Below are 18,472 nucleotides of genomic sequence, written 5' to 3'. Positions count from 1 at the left end.
TTACTGTTGTAGCTGCCTTACTCTATTTTACTTCTTTATCCTAATCCCAAATCCTTTCTTCTTTCAGTTTTTTTATAAAAATTCTATTATATTTAATTTGCAATTTTGCATGTTTTCATAATACTTAACAAACCTATCATCACCTATCCCCGACAAAAAACGAAACTCATACTTTTCCCCTCCAATTTCATTAGCCAATTAAATATATTTGCAATTCCAACATACACAAACCAGATGGTTGGTTTAATAAAAAAACAAAATTATATACATGCGTACAGTGTATATATTTCAATAAAATCTCCCAGCTTCCCTTGTTAATATCTTTGAGATCTTGCATGTGTCTTGTCCGTATTGCTCTATAATTCTTTACTTTAGGGCCCCAAATGTAAGCGACAAAGGGACCCCCCCCCCCCGAATATCTTCAATTTCGTTTTCAGGATCCATCTTCCGAACACCTGCATGTTCTCTTAAAGAACGTATTTCAATTCAATACAAAACTTGCATTTAATGCTCCTTTGCTGCTTCTATCATTACAAATACTTGGAAAAAGAAAAGAAACTTAACATTGCAGTAGCATCCCCAAACTGCATATCCTTTTTTTCTTTTTTTTTAAATCTTCTCTGTTTCTCATCAGAACTAATTAAGCTCTAATTTCATAATCATGTCTTACCTTGCGATATTTTTTCTCCTTTATCTTTCTTTGCATGCATGCAATGCTCACCGTCTAGGTTTTTCTGCTAAAGAGAATGGCAATCATGTCGATTTTCTTGCCAGCAAGGTTAGTGCAGAAAAGATATTATTGACTTTATAGAGTATAATAATTAGATGTTAAAATCTTGGTCTAGTAATAACTAAGTTATTAATTAATTTGATACAGGATGCCAATAAGTTGAAAGGCCATAAGTTAGAGATGGGGCCTTCAATCTCAAAGAAGCTACAAACACCAGAATTACAAGAAGTTAGGTCACATGGAAGGAGAATAATTGGTGCAAAAACTATGAAGCAAACAATTTCGGACTCTTTTCTGGCGAAAGAAGCTGTTCAAAATGCAATTTCAGGTTATATTCAAACTAATTATTATTCTCTTTTTTATTTGGAATTTATGTGCCTTTTCAACAGGAAATATACATGCAAATCATTTAAAAAGATATCATTATTTAAACTAAATTTGAACTTTCTTCAAGCTTTACACCATTTATTATTCTTCAACACTTCTACAACTTGGTTGGCTCAGGAAATTTGTTCTTCTGTTGCATAATGATAAACCTCAATAATTCGTTGATAAAGATTACTAAATAATATCACAAACAACTTTATCTGATCTTAATCAGTCATTGAGATATAAATATAGTCACATATGTACATGTACAAAACTAAGATTTAAGCTTACTCTGAGACCATGTTTCATGTAAATATTATTGACGGTGCTGGAATTTTGCTGATATTCGCATGCAGGATATGGAATTATGAGTTCCTCTCGGGTTGATTTGCAAAGCAAGGAAACAGTCGAGGTAAAAAAAAAAAAAGAAGAGACCATATCTTTAGAACCTAGATTCAGTAAGTGATTCAGGTTGTTAAAGTGCAGTACTGGTTATGGTAAAAGACCAAGACTACTTACTGACTAATGGCCCATCTTCTTCAGCATGTCAGGACAGAACACAGAAATCAGATGGTATTCACGTGCATGCATGGGTATTGTTTTGCATGCAATTGTAGTAAAAAAATTTATTAGTTTGAAAAAAAGAAAAAAAAACAAAACAATATTTGAGAGGAAGTAGTTCAAGTTGTTTGGTCTTTTCGGATTCTTGACATGGAAAATTAAAAAGAGATAAAAAGAAGTTCATAACCTGGTGAAAAATATTCATTGTTTTTTTTTATACATGATATTATGTAGGGATGGAAGAGAGTAAGAGCAAGGTCGATGTTGGTAAATTCAGATGCTGGGGCTGACGAAGCTCTCGATTCCAAGGAAAAGGATAACGTGGGGGACATTGATGTAATGGATTATGCACAACCGCATCGGAAACCACCTATTCATAATGAAAAATTAAAAAATTAGGCTGTCTTTCTAATTTTAATCGTATCCAAAAATGCTATTCTTATCTTCTAGTTTTATATAAAATCACGATATAATATAAATATGGTTCGTCCCCAAAGACCACAAAAGACCAGTTCCAAGGGGCTTTTATTATTATTATTATTATTATTATTATTATTGAATGCTACTTCATGGTCTGTAATTAATAAGATAAATGTTAAAAATTCAGACACCATTCTCCAACTATGCAAAAGGCATTATTGTCTTAGTAGATAAAATCAGCAGTTTCAACTTCGAAATTTTTACCCCAACTAAGTTACTGTGAAGATCATTGATGGATAATAGCTTGTGATAAAAATATTTCTTATTTGAAGTTCTAACACATGTAAATTTGTATTCATATTTTATACTACGTACTAAAAAGGAAAAACACAGATTTAACAGGCACAGGGTAAGGATGTCTATGTAGTAAATTACTGGTTAAGAATGAGGCCGTAAACATTCCGTAGCCATTTGCATTGAGTTGTTGTTCATTATATGAAAAAGGAAACAGTTACATGGGTTGCTTATTTGAAATCATCAACTGATATATTCCCTCCATGGAAACATCAAATTAGTTAAAAGATTGTTATGGTTAAGTCATCCTGAAGAAAATTGGGACATTGAAACACAAGGATGTCAAACGCTATAAAAATGGTGCATGAATTGAAACACTGCAATCTTGTTCTGTCCCTTCCTCTTTCTAGAATTGAATAGCCTAGATTTATGCAAAACGTGGCCGTCTCTGAATCATGTGTCACTATTGCCAAATAAATTGAACTGCTACAAAACAAACTGACATGATCAGCAACCACTGCAGCTGGCAATGAAAGGCTTGACAGAGTACTTGATAACTTCAGGGGTTCAGATTCCGAGCTTGAAATCCTCTCCTCCACTCATTCAGAAGAAATCGAGATTTAGCTTTACAATAGCTTCATCCAAAATTACCTCAAACCGCTTTCAATTTTATCCCGTTACTAGAAGAATAATAACAATAAATAAATAAACTCCCCCTGCCTCTCACTATGTGCGATTACCACGCATTTAGTCTATCAAGATAGATAATACGCTCGATAAGAAACATTTAAGTTGGTTTCCTGTTTCTTATTGGAATTTGCAATATTAATAACCCCTTGAGTGTGAAGTGTCACTCATGTTTTTTTTTTTTTCTTAATTAAGATAGAACAAAGTGGTTGTCCAGATTTGAATTTGGGACTTAGTATTAATAATGATTTGGGCAACGCAAGTCATCTACCACTGGCTAATTGATGGCACTGAGTTCCAGGTAAGTTACATTGCCTACAGCCTATTCAATCTACCGTGCCACAAAACATCATTAGCTTTTTTCTTTACTAGTTCACTTAAGGTATCGTCTTGTGAACAAGGAATAAGCATACACACCAAAAAAAAAAAACACTTCCACAACTGCATTGTCAATGATGTATCAGACTGGCAACAACTCATTTCAGCTAATGTTAGGAATTGTGGACCAGCCTTTAAGCTGGCACATAGATTGAGATATTGGAATTCATGATTAAGGATTCTTTGCGTTACATGTAATAGACATAAAACATGATTAATTGACTATTTAACATCAGAATATCTATGCATATTGTAAGGGCCAAATTCGTCCGGCCCAGAAGTTCAAATAATAATAAAAGTCCACTTTACAAATATAAAAACAAATCGGCTCAACTACCCAATACTCAAAAGTCCAAAATACAGCCCAATACCCTAAAATGCCCTAAACAGAAACCTTAAAAATCTCAAAGCCTTCAGCATCGTGGTCGCTCCTCAGCATTCGCCATATCAACAGCACACCATCCGAGGCTCCTGGTGTCACCCATCTACCACTGATTCATCAAAATGGCAAAGGGGTATATCCTCCACCATGGTTGACCGAAGAGTCCCTCATCACCACCATGCAAAAACCTACAAAATAAAGACAAAAAAATAAAGACATTTTGTAATATTCAATGTGGCTATAAAAGCCTCAACTACCAATATGTAAAGAGGGTGAATGAAATAGAACACAAAAAAAAAGGTCAAAAGGTATTTGATAGTCACGAAATTAACTAAAAATACAACAAAGGTAAGTGCGCCTATCGATAAATAGTATAGCTATAGTGAGTAAATTTATCATATCCACGAGGACTAAAAGTACTAGTAATTATCATTTTCCTACTATTTAGCCGACAAATTGGAGTGATTGTTTTTAAACTAAAATTACTAAATTAATTTAACTAAAGAACTCAACAGAGAATGAATCAGGAAAATAATAGAATAATAACCAATGAGAGAGGCAATACCCAGGAAAGAATCCACCTAAACTACATCTATTTTTATGAATCTAAATTAAACGTTTTATTCGCTTGGTATCTTGATCCGTAGAAATCTCTAAATTATACTAATATCTCTTTCGAGAGTAAGAACAACAAACTCTAGGTTGATTAATTAAAATTTCTTTCTAATTTAAACCCCTATTGCCGCATTAACTTGATCTATAGATTCCTCTATTAGATTTAACTCAAATCCGGTAGATTTATGTCATCCTATTTCTAGAATTGCATGCAACTCCACGCAATTATGTTAGATCTACTCTTAAATAAGGACTTTTCCTCCACTGATTTAAGCACATTAAACATGAATTAATATCCCGAAAATATTAAAACAAGAGATAAGCACACTTAACCGAGAACAAAAATCAAGTATTTATCGCGTAAAATAGAAACTGGATAATAGAATTCATCATAGGGTTCATCTTCCCTAAGTATCTAGGGAATTAGTTCATAATTATAAATAAAAACATCTCAAAGTCAGAATAGCCACAAGAAATAAAGAAACTCATAAAAATTTCAAAATAAATTCAAAGGTCTTCAATCTTGATGAAAATCTACTTTAGAATTGGCTCCAATGGTGTTCTTTAAGTTGTTTTCTTCAATATTCTTTGATGGCTCCCTTCTCTCTTCTTTTTTTGGTATTTATAAATTTTAGAATGCCCAAAAAGCTTAAAAATTGTGTTTTTCCATGTGTTTGAGATGCGAGTTGCAAAATCCACACGGTCTGGCACATAGTCATGTGTCTAGCCTGTATGGCTCTTGAAGTTTACTTTTTTTTTTTATCGATTTTCACTCGTTTCTTGCTCCTTTTGCTCCCAAACACTCACCTAAATATAAAAACATGAATTCAAAGGATTAGGAGCATCAAATTCACCAATTTGCATAAATAATCATCCAAAAAATGTATTAAGAACAAGATTAAAATATGTTAGTTTTATAATTTATTACCAAATTTCACCAAAGGCTTCCAATGGGCATCGATTCATCTTCGTGGTCATTGATTACTTCACCAAGTGGGTAGAAGCCGCTTCTTATGCCAATGTCACGAAATCAGCAGTTAGCAAATTCTTGAAGAAAGAGATTATATGTCGATATAGAATGCCGAAAATGATTGTACAAGCCCAATAATGCCTGGGCCCGTACAATAACCCAAAATAGAAAATTGGGCCTATCCTAATCCAGCTACGAAGCCCAATTGGCTTAAGGCATCAGAAACCCTAGCAGGTAATGCGCCGCAAGCCCCTAGCAGTCCCCAGCAGACGCCCGATCGCCACACGTTTCGGCCTCTCCCGCGCCATTTGCTTCACGATTCCCTACAAAAAACGGACTCAAAGAGTCCAAAAAGAAAAAACAAGCAAAATAATTGTATTTTTGTTTCTTTTTTCGGCCTATAAAAGGCCATTTTTAACATGTAAAGGGGACGGATTTTTGACGGAGAGAATCGAGAATAAAAGCAGCAAAAACTTGTTTTGTTTTAAAGGTGATTTCTTTTTTATTGTTAAAAGTGTTTATCGTTTTTACATTTTTTCTTTATTTTCATTCTATTTCATTTGAAATAACAAAAAGGGAGGAAAACATACCTGAAAACGCCGTGCCACCGTCATCTCTGTCATGGTCGGAGTTTGGTGAGAGGGCCGATTGAGCGGCGGCGCGAGGACGCTAGGGTTTAAACCCTAGCAGAGCACCAAAGATTTTTTTTATGTTTTATTTTATTTTTTTTCTTCCATTCGGTTTCAATTGATTTTGGAGGGCAAAAGTTTGGTTTTAAACAATATTCAAAACGCGCTGTTTTAAGCCTAGTGTGACCAGCGTTGACCCGGCCGGAGAGGATCCGCGTTTTGAATCTTGGGGATATTTATAATTGCCCCCTCCTATTTTGGCGCATTTCAATTAACTTGTTTTGTCTTTTAGAAATTGGGCGAACATTTAATTCTTGTTTCAATTTGGTCCCTTGCTGCGCGGCGTTTTGGAAGGACGGGAATAATTTCCCTTTCGGTCCTCCGTCGTTTCCTACGCATTCAAGTTGGTTTTTTTTTCATTTATTTCAAATTTGCCCCATTTTTTCGTCTTTTGTTCAATTTAATCCATTTTTTTTGAACTATTTTATTATTTTATTATTTATTTATTATTATATTATACTTTTTTTTTATTATTATTTATTATTTTCAATTATTATTTACGTGTACATACAAACATTTTTTCTTTTTAATTTCAAAAACCTTTTTACTTTTATAAATATGTATGTACTATATATTTATTTAAATGTTTTATATGCATATGTTATATACGTAATTATTATTATTTTATAACATTTATGCATGGTTTTATAATACATGTGCATACGCATGGCTTTTATATAATATATACATATATGCATTTTTCTTAAAAGTATATAATATACCTATGTATTTTACGCATTTTTATTATTTTGTTTTCTTATTTTCACATATATAAATAAAACTCTTTATAGTTTTTTTTGTTTTTAAAAAATATCTATGTACATATGTTTTATTTTTATTTTGTTTTTTACAATATACTTATACTTTTCTTTGTAAATATATATACATATGTGTATTTTGATATTTGTTATCTTTACAATTTTCACATATACATACACGTGTTTTGCATGCATATTCTTGAAACTATTATGAGCTTGTTGTATATACTTCTTTACCTTCCTTTTATATGTACACTTCTATGTATGCATTAAATATATGTGTACGCATATCTGTAAATTTGTTTGTATATTATATCTACTTGTATATGTATTTGTAAATACTTATTCATTTATATTTAAAATTAGAGTATTTGTTTCATGTTATACCTTAACCTTTTTAGCATCCATTTTAAAAACATATATTTTGATTTTCTCAAAGTATTTAAATGATCCCATTTTATAAACTCCAAAATGTTTGGCATTCACGATTCTCGTGAAAGATCGTGTCCTAACTTACTGGATCGCGATTATTTTTCGATGAGTTTAGAAAGCCAAATATTTGTTTTGCAATAAATTCAAATTTTAAATAAAAACTTATTCTCGGGAATTCAAAATGTTGGGTCCTAACTTACTGGTCATGACATTTTCTTCCCGAAATAAGAATTTTCAAAAACAAAAGGCAATATTCGGGTATTTTGAAGATTTAAAAACATTGTGCCCTAACTTACTGGGTGTGGTGTTTTATTTCTTTGAAATAAGAATTGTCTTATTATTTTAATCCATTCATGAAATAAAAAGTTTCTTTTTAAAATCTTTTCAAATTTTCGACACCAAGGCATTAAAAAAATCAATTTGGTACCAATTTTGGGCGTTACGAGGTGCTAATCCTTCCTCGTATGTGAATCGACTCCGAACTGCTTTTCTCAATTTCGCAGACCAAAATTATTTTTAAGGTGGGCTGATCACACCTCAATAAAGGATCGGTGGTGACTCCAGATTTTGTTTTGTTTTTGAGTCGACAACCAAAATTTTTGTTTTCAAAAGACGGTTTCGACAGCTTGGCGACTCCGCTGGGGACTTTTAGAGAGTCGAGCCATAAATTGATTATATTTATCTTTGTGTCGAAAATCAAAAGTTTTTTTTAAAAAAATCACGAGTTTCCTTCGCATTCATTGATTTTTCATCTTGGAAAGTTGACAACTTTGCATTTGCATTTTGCATTTTACCCTTAAGTGGGAGCGAAAAACTAGTCCTTCGTGAGGTTTTCACCTCCGTACAGGATAGTGGACCGCTTTCGGGATACATCCGTACCTATGTCTTCGTGAGATTTTCATCTCCGTGCAGCCATAGGAAAATGTGTCCCCCTGAACTGAACTCGATCTGTATGAGCCTATAATGGGTGAGGATCGAGGAATCTACTGGTTCGGGAACCCTTACTCTAGAAACTAAACTTCATAGAGTGAGCTTTAGGAACTTGCCCTAGGTAGAACTATACCGAACCCTAGTAGATTCCTAAATAAGTGTTCTTGTTTGGATTATATTTTTATATGTGATACTAACTTGGGTTTCTTTTGTTTTAATTGCATGACATCATAATTGCATGACATTTCATTATAAAGGCGTTGGTTCATATTCGGTTGCCATATAGAAAGTTTATCATGGGAAATGGGTTTCTTGATAGAGTGGAAGACAATGCGTTTGCCGGACTTGGTGCGAGAAGATACAAAGATGAAAAAGGTGATAGTTTGGCCATGGGATACGATCGAGTTATGGGACTTCACTCGTGTTAGCGTAGCTCAGAACAACTTGCAGGAATTGAAGGAGATTTGGGATCAATAGGATAATGAGGTTAGGCAACTATTCTATTCAAATTATGAGGATTTACCTTATTTACTTGACATGAAGGTAGACAAGCCTGCATTTGAGCTCTTGCCCGCTTTTGGAATCCGCCTACAGATTGCTTCACATTCGGAAAGGTTGACTGGTGCCTACAATAGAGGAGTACGGCTTTACTTGGTGTTCAAGGCATGCAGTGGATAGAATTTATTCGAAAGCGGTGAATGTACCAACCTTCTTGAGGAAGTTGATGAGTATAACGAGGATGAGTGAGCGATGAGGTTACTGTTTCGGATTAAGCAAAAAGGGGATAGTAGGTGTATTCCTTGGAAAAACTTGAAGGACCTCATTTTAGCACACCCAGATGCGAGGAAGAAAGTGGACGTCTTTGCTCTAAGTATATATGGTCTAATCTTGTTTCCTAAGATTTTGAGACATGTTGATGAAGCGGTCACTGATTTATTCGACTGGCTTGACAAGGGAGTTACGCCAGTTCCGGTGATTTTGGCAGAAACTTTTAGGTCATTAAATGCATACCGAAGAACGGGAGAGGGCAGATTTATTGGATGTGCACAGCTATTACTTGGGTGGTTCCATAGCCACTTTTGGAAGGTTGATAAGGTTTCATATCAGGTCTTCTCTGAGAATTATTCACCGTTGAAAGAGATAGTGGCTACGTCAAGGAGAGATGATATTACAGAGAAGAAGTGGATGGCAATATTTCAGAATCTGCAGGAGGAGAACGTCGAGTGGAGAGCTCCGTGGTTGATTACAGATGAGATCTTATATCAGTGTGGGGATTTCGACTGGGTTCCGTTGATTGGGATTTGGGGAGCTGTTGGTTATGCCCCATTGTTAGTACTAAGGCAATACAGGTCAAGACAGTTTGTGCCTGCCACTCAGGGATTAGTTGAGTGTGAATTCTCATACAAGGATGATGGCTACAAAAAGAAGGCCCGTGAGATGGCCAACGCATGGAATCAGACTCACCGAATGAAGAGATTGGCTATGGGTCCAATGACAACACCCGAGTACGGCGAATGGCGTGCTAGGAGGGTTAATGACAACATTCCTGGGCCAAGTCTAGAAAACGGCCAGTCGATAGAGGAGCATTTGCGCGTCGCCCCCACTGAGCTGGAAGTCATAAAGTAAGACTTCGAAAGGAGGAATGCTGAATTAGAGAAGAAAATAGAGCAAATGGAGGTAGAAAAGGTGAATTTAAGGTTGGACATAGATGTTCAGAAGCTGGAAACCGAAGGCCTGAGAAAAGGGAAGCGCAAAGTCGAGGAAGATTTGGATAGCTTGAAGACTGATTATAAGAAGCTACGTTTATCAGCGAGAACTGCAGGGTTGGAAAGACCTCAGAGCAGTGGCGTCAAGAGGTTCGAGAAGAAAAGGCCAAGACTGATAGCTGGGAGAGAAGGTTTCAGGAAGTCCAGATGCAAAATAGATCGCTTGAAAAGAGCTTGTTAGAAAATCAAGATGAAAGGGATAAGCTAAAGGCTAGAGTGGCTGAACTTGAGAAGATTGTTCATCAATACCGAAATCGTAATTCAGTGGTAGAAATGCAAGCAAGTTTAAGTAGAATCGAGCAAATGAAGAGAACTATAGAAGAGCTAGAGGTGGCATTGTAGAACTGTAAAGCCAGGATTGAGTATTTGGAGCCAAACAAAGATCATCAAAGCGAACAGCTTCACTATCTCCGAATCGGTCGAAGCGGAGGATCGTGTTATGGGACAAGCCTTGGTTGATTCGAGAAGTAGTGATCACTTACAAACTCTGGCAGTACAAGCTGACACGTTGAGCGTAAAGTATGAATTGAGTCGACCGGGACGGAGTTAGCCTCGTTGCTTCAAAAAATCAAGGTCTTAAGTATTAGGACGAAGTCGTATTTGTAGTCTATTCTATGTAAAGAGATTTGTTTTCTAATAAAGTTTTCCAAGTGGAATTGAATCATAATTAACGCCTTTCTTGCATTCATCTCATGCATCGCATCATATGCATTCAAAACTTTAAATTGATCCTAATTAATTAAAATTATTGCTCAGTTAACCTGGAAACCAACCAACCAATCCAACACCGATACAAAGACTCGAGCAAAGACAAGAGATATGGATCGAGATTAGAAAAGCTCGAAACGATTACGGAAGGAGATGCAGGACCGGCTTCAGCTACAAATGCAGGAGTGGTTAGACAAGATGAAGCAAGAAATGTCTGAGAAGATGCGGGAATCTCAAGAGGATATAGTGGCAAAGCTAACCCGACTGATAACTAAGGGAGGTGACAAAGGAAAGGGCCCCATGGCAGATGTCGATGAGGGAAATGATGATGAACTTTTCTATCCTCCAGGTTTCACCCCTCCACATGAGCGAACTCAAGCTGAATACCCGCGCAAATCTACTGTCACCATCATGCCTCAGAAATTTTGAGCTGGTGTTTCGAACCTCCAAACTGGGCCGGGTTTTAATCCTAAAAATAATCCTATTAACTCTGCCATTCCTGACTTTGATGAAGTGGTTGAGAAGGAAAGAGTGAAGGAGGAGTTACCGAGACAGTTGGAAGAGAGATGCAAGTGGCTTGAGGAGAAGTTCAAGGCGATGGAAGTTACTGAAAGCTATCGAGGCATTGACGCAAAAGAGCTGAGTTTAGTGCCAAATCTTGTTCTCCCTCATAAGTTTAAGATGCCTGAATTCGAGAAGTACAATGGGACGACTTGCCCAGAGGCTCATATCACCATGTTCTGCAGGCGAATGGCTGGATACGTTAATAATGACCAGCTATTAATACATTGCTTCCAAGACAGCCTTGTAGGGGCAGCATCCAAGTGGTACAATCAGTTGAGTCGAGCTACGATCGGTTCATGGAGGGACTTGGGTCAAGCATTCATGAAACAATATAGTCATGTGACAGACATGGCTCCTGATAGAATCACCCTCCAGAACATGGAGAAGAAGCCGAGCGAAAGCTTTAGGCAGTACGCGCAGAGATGGAGGGAGGTCGCGGTCCAAGTTCAGCCGCCGCTCTTGGAAAAGGAAATGACTATGTTGTTCATTAACACCCTGAAGGCACCATTCATTACACATATGTTAGGAAGTGCCACAAAAAGCTTCCCTGACATAGTCATGAACGGTGAGATGATCGAGAATGCCATCAGGAGTGGGAAGATCGATGCTGGAGAAGGTAACAGAAGATCAGCTTCGAAGAGGAAGGAAAACGAGGTGAACAACGCGAGCATGTACAACAAGGGGTACTCGAAGTCAGTAACAGTGAGTCGGCCAGGAAAGGCGGCTGCCAATCAGCAAAGCTCGTCGAGACAGGAGGTCGGTACAAGGCGAAATACGGAGAGGCCCCAATTCACACCAATTCTTATGTCGTACAGGGAATTATACCGAAACTTATTCGACGCACATGTATTTTCCCCTTTCTATCTGAAGCCCTTACAGCCCCCGTACCCCAAATGGTACGACGCAAATGCACAGTGCGACTATCATGCGGGAATCACGGGGCATTCCATAGAAAATTGTACTGCCTTCAAGAAGTTGGTTGAAAGGCTCATTGGTATGGGTGTCGTTAAATTTGATGAAGCCACCAAAGCAGAAAATCCATTACCAAACCATACTGACAGTGGAATAAACATGATGGGCGAGGACAGAAAAGTCAAGGCAGACATTGCGGACGTGAAGACTCCTTTGAGATGGGTCTGGAAAGAGATGGTGAAAAGGGGGCTAATTACTTCAGAAGAAAGCTGTGAGAAGAGTGGGAACTACTGTGAGTTCCACTGTGAAATGGGGCATGAAAGCCAAGAGTGTACAGAGTTCAGAGCCGTGGTACAGGGTATGATGGATAATAAGGAGATGGAATTTTGTGAAGGAATTCAGAAGGAGAATCATGTATGTACGTCAGAGTTGGCATTGGGAGTTCCAAAGGCTAACCATCCTGTGGCCATCATCTCACGACCTAAGAATAGTGAGGTTGGAGTGCGAGTAGCACCAAAGGTTATCATTCAAAAACCGATCGTGTTTACTTACAAGGATAACAGGAGGGTTCCTTAGAATTACAATTGTAATGTGACAATCCCGGGGAAGAAGGATGCAATTAATAAAGAGGACCATGATGAAGAAGGGCATGACGAACAGGTGAAGGCTCGAGTAGAGCCAATAAGAAAAGAAACTTCGGATGGAAAGAAGAAGAAGACAGTCGAACCTGAATTGTTTGTCAATGAACCAATCAAGGAGGAGGAAGCTAGAGAGTTCTTGAAGTTCATAAAGCATAGCGAGTACAGCGTTGTGGAACAGCTACACAAACAACCAGCTCGCATATCTGTGCTAGCTTTACTCCTGAACTCGGAGGGACATCGAAATGCACTGCTGAAGGTGCTAAATGAAACTTATGTGGCCGACGATATCTCTGTTAACAAGTTGGATCGACTGGTCGGCAATATAAGCGCTGATAACTTCATCTCTTTCAGCGATGACGAAATACCACCTGGGGGTATGGGATCTACTAGAGCTTTACACATCACTGCAAGGTGTAAATGGTGCATATTACCGGGGGTTCTGGTAGACAATGGATCGGCATTAAATGTATTGCCCCTATCCACGCTCAACAGGCTACCTGTGGATAGTTCGCATATGAAGTCGTGTCAGAACGTGGTTCGAGCATTCGATGGTACTGAGAGGAGGGTCATGGGAAGAATTGACATTCCCTTGTTAATTGGCCCAACTATTTATGAGGTGGACTTCTTAGTTATGGACATCAAGCCTTCTTACAGTTACCTATTAGGAAGGCCATGGATTCATTCAGCAGGTACGGTACCGTCATCGTTACATCAAAAACTGAAGCTGGTGTCAGAAGGCAGGGTTGTGACGATAGATGCCGAAGAAGATATCATTGCATCTGTGACCAATGATGCGCCTTATCTAGAAACGAGCGATGATGCAATTGAATGCTCTTTCCGTTCCTTGGAGTTCATAAATGCAACATTCATCCGCGAGGGAAACAAGATCCTGATGCCGAGAATATCCAGGACCACAGAGATGGGTCTGCAGTTGACTGTTGGAAAAGGAGCTTTGTCGAGAAGAGGATTGGGGAGATATCTTCAGGGCCGAGTTGAGGCTCCAGTGTTGAAAGACAAGCAGGACCATTTTGGCTTAGGATACAAGCCAGATGCTAGGCAGAAGAGGATAGAGCAGGAAAAGAAGCGAGTGAGGAGAAAGGCTCGTTTGACAGGTGGTGAAGTTGAATGGGAACCCATGACCTTTCCTCACCTATCCAAGACTTTTGTATCAGGAGGATTTGTCCATCCAGGAATGCTAGGGGTCAGAAGTATTAACACGGAGCTAGGGAGTATTCATGCCGTGTATGAAGAAGCGACGCGAGGAAGAGCTTTGCCAGATATTCGTCCTTACGAGTCGGAAAGGGAGCTAAACAACTGGACTGCAGAAGAAATACCTGTAGTATTTAGGATTTCCTCAGAGTAATGTCCAGAACACCCTTATTGCTTTTTAGCCTAGAAGTGATAAGGATTCCTTTGTGAAATAGGCTCATGTCCAGTAAATCGTTATTTTAATAAAGTTCATGTTTGCAATCATTTTTGGAGCAAATCTTTCTTTCCATAAGAGTAGTTATTTTAAGTTTCTCTTAAACTACACTTGCATTTCATTCATGACCATATTGAACCAAACAAATTTCTGAATCCATATTGTTTTTCATACTTATAACAGGTCCCACGATATCAATGATGCGAATGTCACTCTTACAAATTTAGAGTCTCCTTTTGAACGAAGCATGTGTTTAGAGGAATCGCATGATTTTGAAGACAACGAAGACTGTGGTTTGTCTCCTGACTTGTTGAAGATGGTAGAAAGGGCCGAGAAGCAAATCCTACCTTACAGGGAATCAATAGAAATTATGAGCTTAGAGGAGGGTAAAGAGGTGAAGATCGGATCAGATATCTCTGCAAAGACAAGACAAGACCTCATCGAATTACTCCGAGAATTTAAGGACGTGTTTCCATGGTCATACCAGGATATGCCGGGGTTGAGTACCGACATGGTAGTCCATCGTCTCCCTATAAGAGAAGATTGCAAGCCAGTACAGCAAAAACTCAGAAGGATGAGGCCTGATATCGTGTTGAAGATAAAGGAGGAGGTCCAAAAGTAGTTTGATGCCGGGTTCTGCAAGAAGTCAGGTATTCTGAGTGGGTGGCCAACATCGTACCAGTTCCAAAGAAAGATGGAAAAGTACGAATGTGTGTGGATTATCGGGATTTGAACAAGGCTAGTCTAAAGGATAATTTCCCATTGCCTCACATTGACACATTGGTAGACAATACTGCGGGCTTTTCACTGTTTTCCTTCATAGATGGTTTTTCTGGGTATAATCAGATAAAGATGCATCCTGAAGACATGAGAAAGACTACGTTCATTACGTTATGGGGGACGTTTTGTTACAAAGTGATGCCGTTTGGATTGAAGAATGCAGGAGCGACATACCAAAGAGCCATGGTAGCCTTGTTCCATGACATGATGCACAGGGAAATCGAGGTTTATGTTGATGATATGATCGCGAAATCTAGAACAGAGGGCGAACATGTGCGGGTCTTGAGAAAGTTATTCTTAAGATTGAGAAAGTTCCAACTCAAGCTTAATCCAGCGAAGTGCACTTTTGGGGCCAGGTCAGGAAAGTTGCTAGGCTTCGTAGTCAGTGAAAAGGGAATCGAGATTGACCCAGACAAAGTCAAGGCAATACGAGATTTACCTCCACCTCGCACTCAGAAAAAAGTTCGAGGTTTCGTAGGAAGACTGAATTACATCGCTAGGTTCATTTCACAACTGACTGAGAAATGTGACCCTATATTTCGTCTTCTGAAGAAACATAATCCTGGTACTTGGGATGAGGAATGCGAGGAAGCTTTCAACAAGGTGAAGCAGTATTTGTCTAATACTCCAGTGCTGTCACCACCTAACCCGGATAGGCCTCTGATATTGTATCTAACGGTATTTGACAATTCCATGGGGTGTGTGTTAGGTCAACATGATGAAACGGGGAGGAAAGAAAGAGCGATATATTATCTCAGCAAGAAATTCACTGACTGTGAAATGAGATATTCCCTATTGAGAAATTATGTGTGCCTTGATTTGGACAACCCAAGATTAAGGCAAGACATGTTATACCATACGACTTGGCGATCTCAAAGTTAGACCGTTAAAGTATATGATGGAGTCACCGCTTTGAATGGGAGAATGGCCCGATGGCGATTTTATTGTCGAATTTGATATTGTCTATGTGAACCAAAAGGTCGTGAAAGGGAGTGCAATTGCTGACTTTCTAGCTAGTAGAGCTTTGGAGGACTACGAGCCGTTGAGTTTTGATTTCCCAAATGAGGACCTGATGTGTGTAGCCGCTACTGAAGAAAGTCCCCAAGAAGGTCACAGTTGGAAGCTAAACTTTGATGGAGCCTCGAACGCTGTAGGCAATGGAATTGGGGCAGTCCTAGTGTCCCCAAATGGTGATCATTATCCTTTCACTTTCAAATTGGATTTTGATTGTACAAATAACATGGCAGAATATGAAGCATGCGTCATGGGTATTCGTGCAGCTATAGAGCGATGAATCAAAGTGCTAGAGGTCTATGGAGATTCAGCATTGGTGATATATCAGCTCAGGGGTGAATGGGAAACTAGAGATCCCAAATTAATCAGTTATCAAAAGTTGGTCCTCGAATTGATTAAGGAGTTTGAGGACATCACTTTTTGCTATCTCCCACGAGATGAGAACCAGATGGCTGATGCACTAGCTGCCTTAGCTTCCATGATCAAACTGAACAGACATGGGGATATGAAACCAATCCAAATGAGTATCTATGAAGACCCGGCTCATTGTTACAATATTGAAGAAGGGGAAATCGATGATAGTCCTTGGTATCAAGATATACTACGGTATGTAAAAAATCGTGAGTATCCTGGCCAGGCAACGGAGAATGAAAAGAGAACTCTGAGAAGACTAGCCATTTATTACTTCTTAGATGGGGAGATCTTGTACAAGAGGGGAAAAGATCAGGTACTGCTAAGATGTGTGGACGCCGTAGAAGCAAAGAAAATTCTAGAAGAGGTCCATGAGGGCATCTGCGGAACGCATGCCAGCGGGTCCACAATTGCTAAGCAGATTATGAGATTCGGGTACTACTGGTCTACCATGGAAAGGGATTGCATCAATTATTCCAAGAAGTGCCATAAATGTCAAATCTATGGTGATAAAATGCATGCACCTCCTTCACCTCTTCATGTCATGACTTCTCCATGGCTTTTCTCCATGTGGGGTATGGATGTTATCGGGCCAATATCGCCGAAGGCTTCAAATGGGCATCGTTTCATATTCGTGGTTATTGACTACTTCACCAAATGGGTAGAAGTCGCCCGTATGCTAATGTTACAAAGTCATCAGTCAGTAAGTTCTTGAAGAGAGAGATCATATGTCGGTATGGAATGCCTGAAAGAATCATATCCGACAATGCGTTGAATTTGAACAACAGCTCAATAGCAGAGGTCTGCAGTCAATTCAAGATCAGACATCACAATTGTCGCCAGACGCCGAAAATGAATGGTGCAGTAGAAGCGGCCAATAAAAATATAAAGAAGATTGTAGGGAAGATGACTGAGACTTACAGGGACTGGCACGAGAAATTACCGTTTGCCCTCATTCCTTATCGAACGTCAACTCGGACCTCCACCGGGGCAACGCCTTTCGCCTTAGTTTATGGCATGGAGGTAGTCTTGCCCATCGAAGTTGAAATCCCTTCACTCCGGGTTTTGTCTAAGCTACAATTGGATGAAGCGGAATGGGTTCAATCTCGATACGATCAGTTGAACTTGATAGAGGGAAAGAGGCTAAAGGCTATTCAGCACGGTCAGATGTACCAGAAAAGAATGATGCGAGCCTACAACAAGAAAGTCCGACCCAGAGAATTTCACGAGAGGGACCTGGTGTTGAGAAAAATTCTTCCTCTACAAAAGGATTTTAGGGGGAAATGGATGCCGAATTGGGAGGGTCCTTATGTTGTAAAAAAGGCCTTTTCTGGAGGAGCCCTGATCCTGGCTGAAATGGACGGGAAAAACTTGCCTAATCCGGTAAATTCAGATTCGGTGAAGAGGTACTTTAGTTGAAGAAGGGAAGGAACCAAGGTGAAAACCCGCAAAGGGCGCTTTGATTCCAAAAAAAAAAAGGGAGAGGCTAATGTGAAAACTCGCAAAGGGCACCTTAAGACCAAAGGGGATTTGAGTTGAAAACCCGAAAAGGGCAGCTCAAATTTTGATTGTCACGTGGTAGTCTTGCTGTACCTAAATCGGCAGAAAGGAATAGACGACATCTTGGGGCATCAACAAAATACTGTGAATTTCCTAAACACGTGTTGAATTCAAAAGGGTCTTCGAAAGCTGTATAGAGAAATTCAAGCAGAGATATCTGGGGCACATGTTCATAGCATTGGTATTGAATTCGTTGTTAAATTATGTCATTTTTTTCAATATAAATGTCCCCAGACAATTCCTCTATCATTGACAATCCATTGCGAGCTATCCTCCCAGACTAATTTTGTTTATGTTATCGTTATGATCTTTTCGCAAGCATGTTGCATTAGAATGACGATTAATGGACTAGTAAAACTTGCACAAGGGAAGTTTTTCATATTACTCTAGAAATCTTTAAATAACTCAGGAACCTGAAACAGGACTATTTTTTAGACCTTCACCGGGTTAAAAAGTAGTAGATATCTAGGAGCCAAGA

At 38.7% G+C, this 18,472-nt stretch overlaps 2 protein-coding genes across 4 annotated transcripts; both read left to right on the top strand.

The window, feature by feature from the left end:
- The first annotated feature begins 430 nt into the window (after positions 1-430).
- On the top strand, positions 431-2,266 carry LOC105792095 (uncharacterized). 3 transcript variants are annotated; one of them, XM_052635255.1, is made up of 5 exons: positions 431-778; positions 878-1,058; positions 1,456-1,557; positions 1,643-1,672; positions 1,895-2,266. In XM_052635255.1, the coding sequence occupies exons 1-5, from the start codon at positions 662-664 to the stop codon at positions 1,948-1,950; spliced, it is 486 nt and encodes a 161-aa protein (XP_052491215.1). In that variant the 5' UTR covers positions 431-661; the 3' UTR covers positions 1,951-2,266. The 3 variants fall into 3 exon arrangements, with proteins under 3 accessions (XP_052491215.1, XP_012475946.1, XP_012475948.1); XM_012620492.2 differs by having other exon boundaries at positions 432-778; positions 1,643-1,692; XM_012620494.2 differs by lacking the exon at positions 1,643-1,672 and having other exon boundaries at positions 476-778; positions 1,456-1,511.
- An 8,576-nt stretch (positions 2,267-10,842) lies between these two features.
- Positions 10,843-14,851, top strand: LOC128043069 (uncharacterized). Its single transcript, XM_052634878.1, has 5 exons — positions 10,843-10,969; positions 11,204-11,426; positions 11,844-12,684; positions 12,778-14,165; positions 14,413-14,851. Exons 1-5 carry the CDS (start codon positions 10,843-10,845, stop codon positions 14,849-14,851), a joined length of 3,018 nt encoding a protein of 1,005 aa, XP_052490838.1.
- Positions 14,852-18,472: the final 3,621 nt, after the last annotated feature.

This window comes from Gossypium raimondii, chromosome 8 (genome assembly GCF_025698545.1).
Source record: "Gossypium raimondii isolate GPD5lz chromosome 8, ASM2569854v1, whole genome shotgun sequence".
Lineage (NCBI taxonomy): Eukaryota > Viridiplantae > Streptophyta > Magnoliopsida > Malvales > Malvaceae > Gossypium > Gossypium raimondii.
Note: the sequence above shows the minus strand (reverse complement) of the source record. Positions and strands in the feature narration are given on the sequence as shown.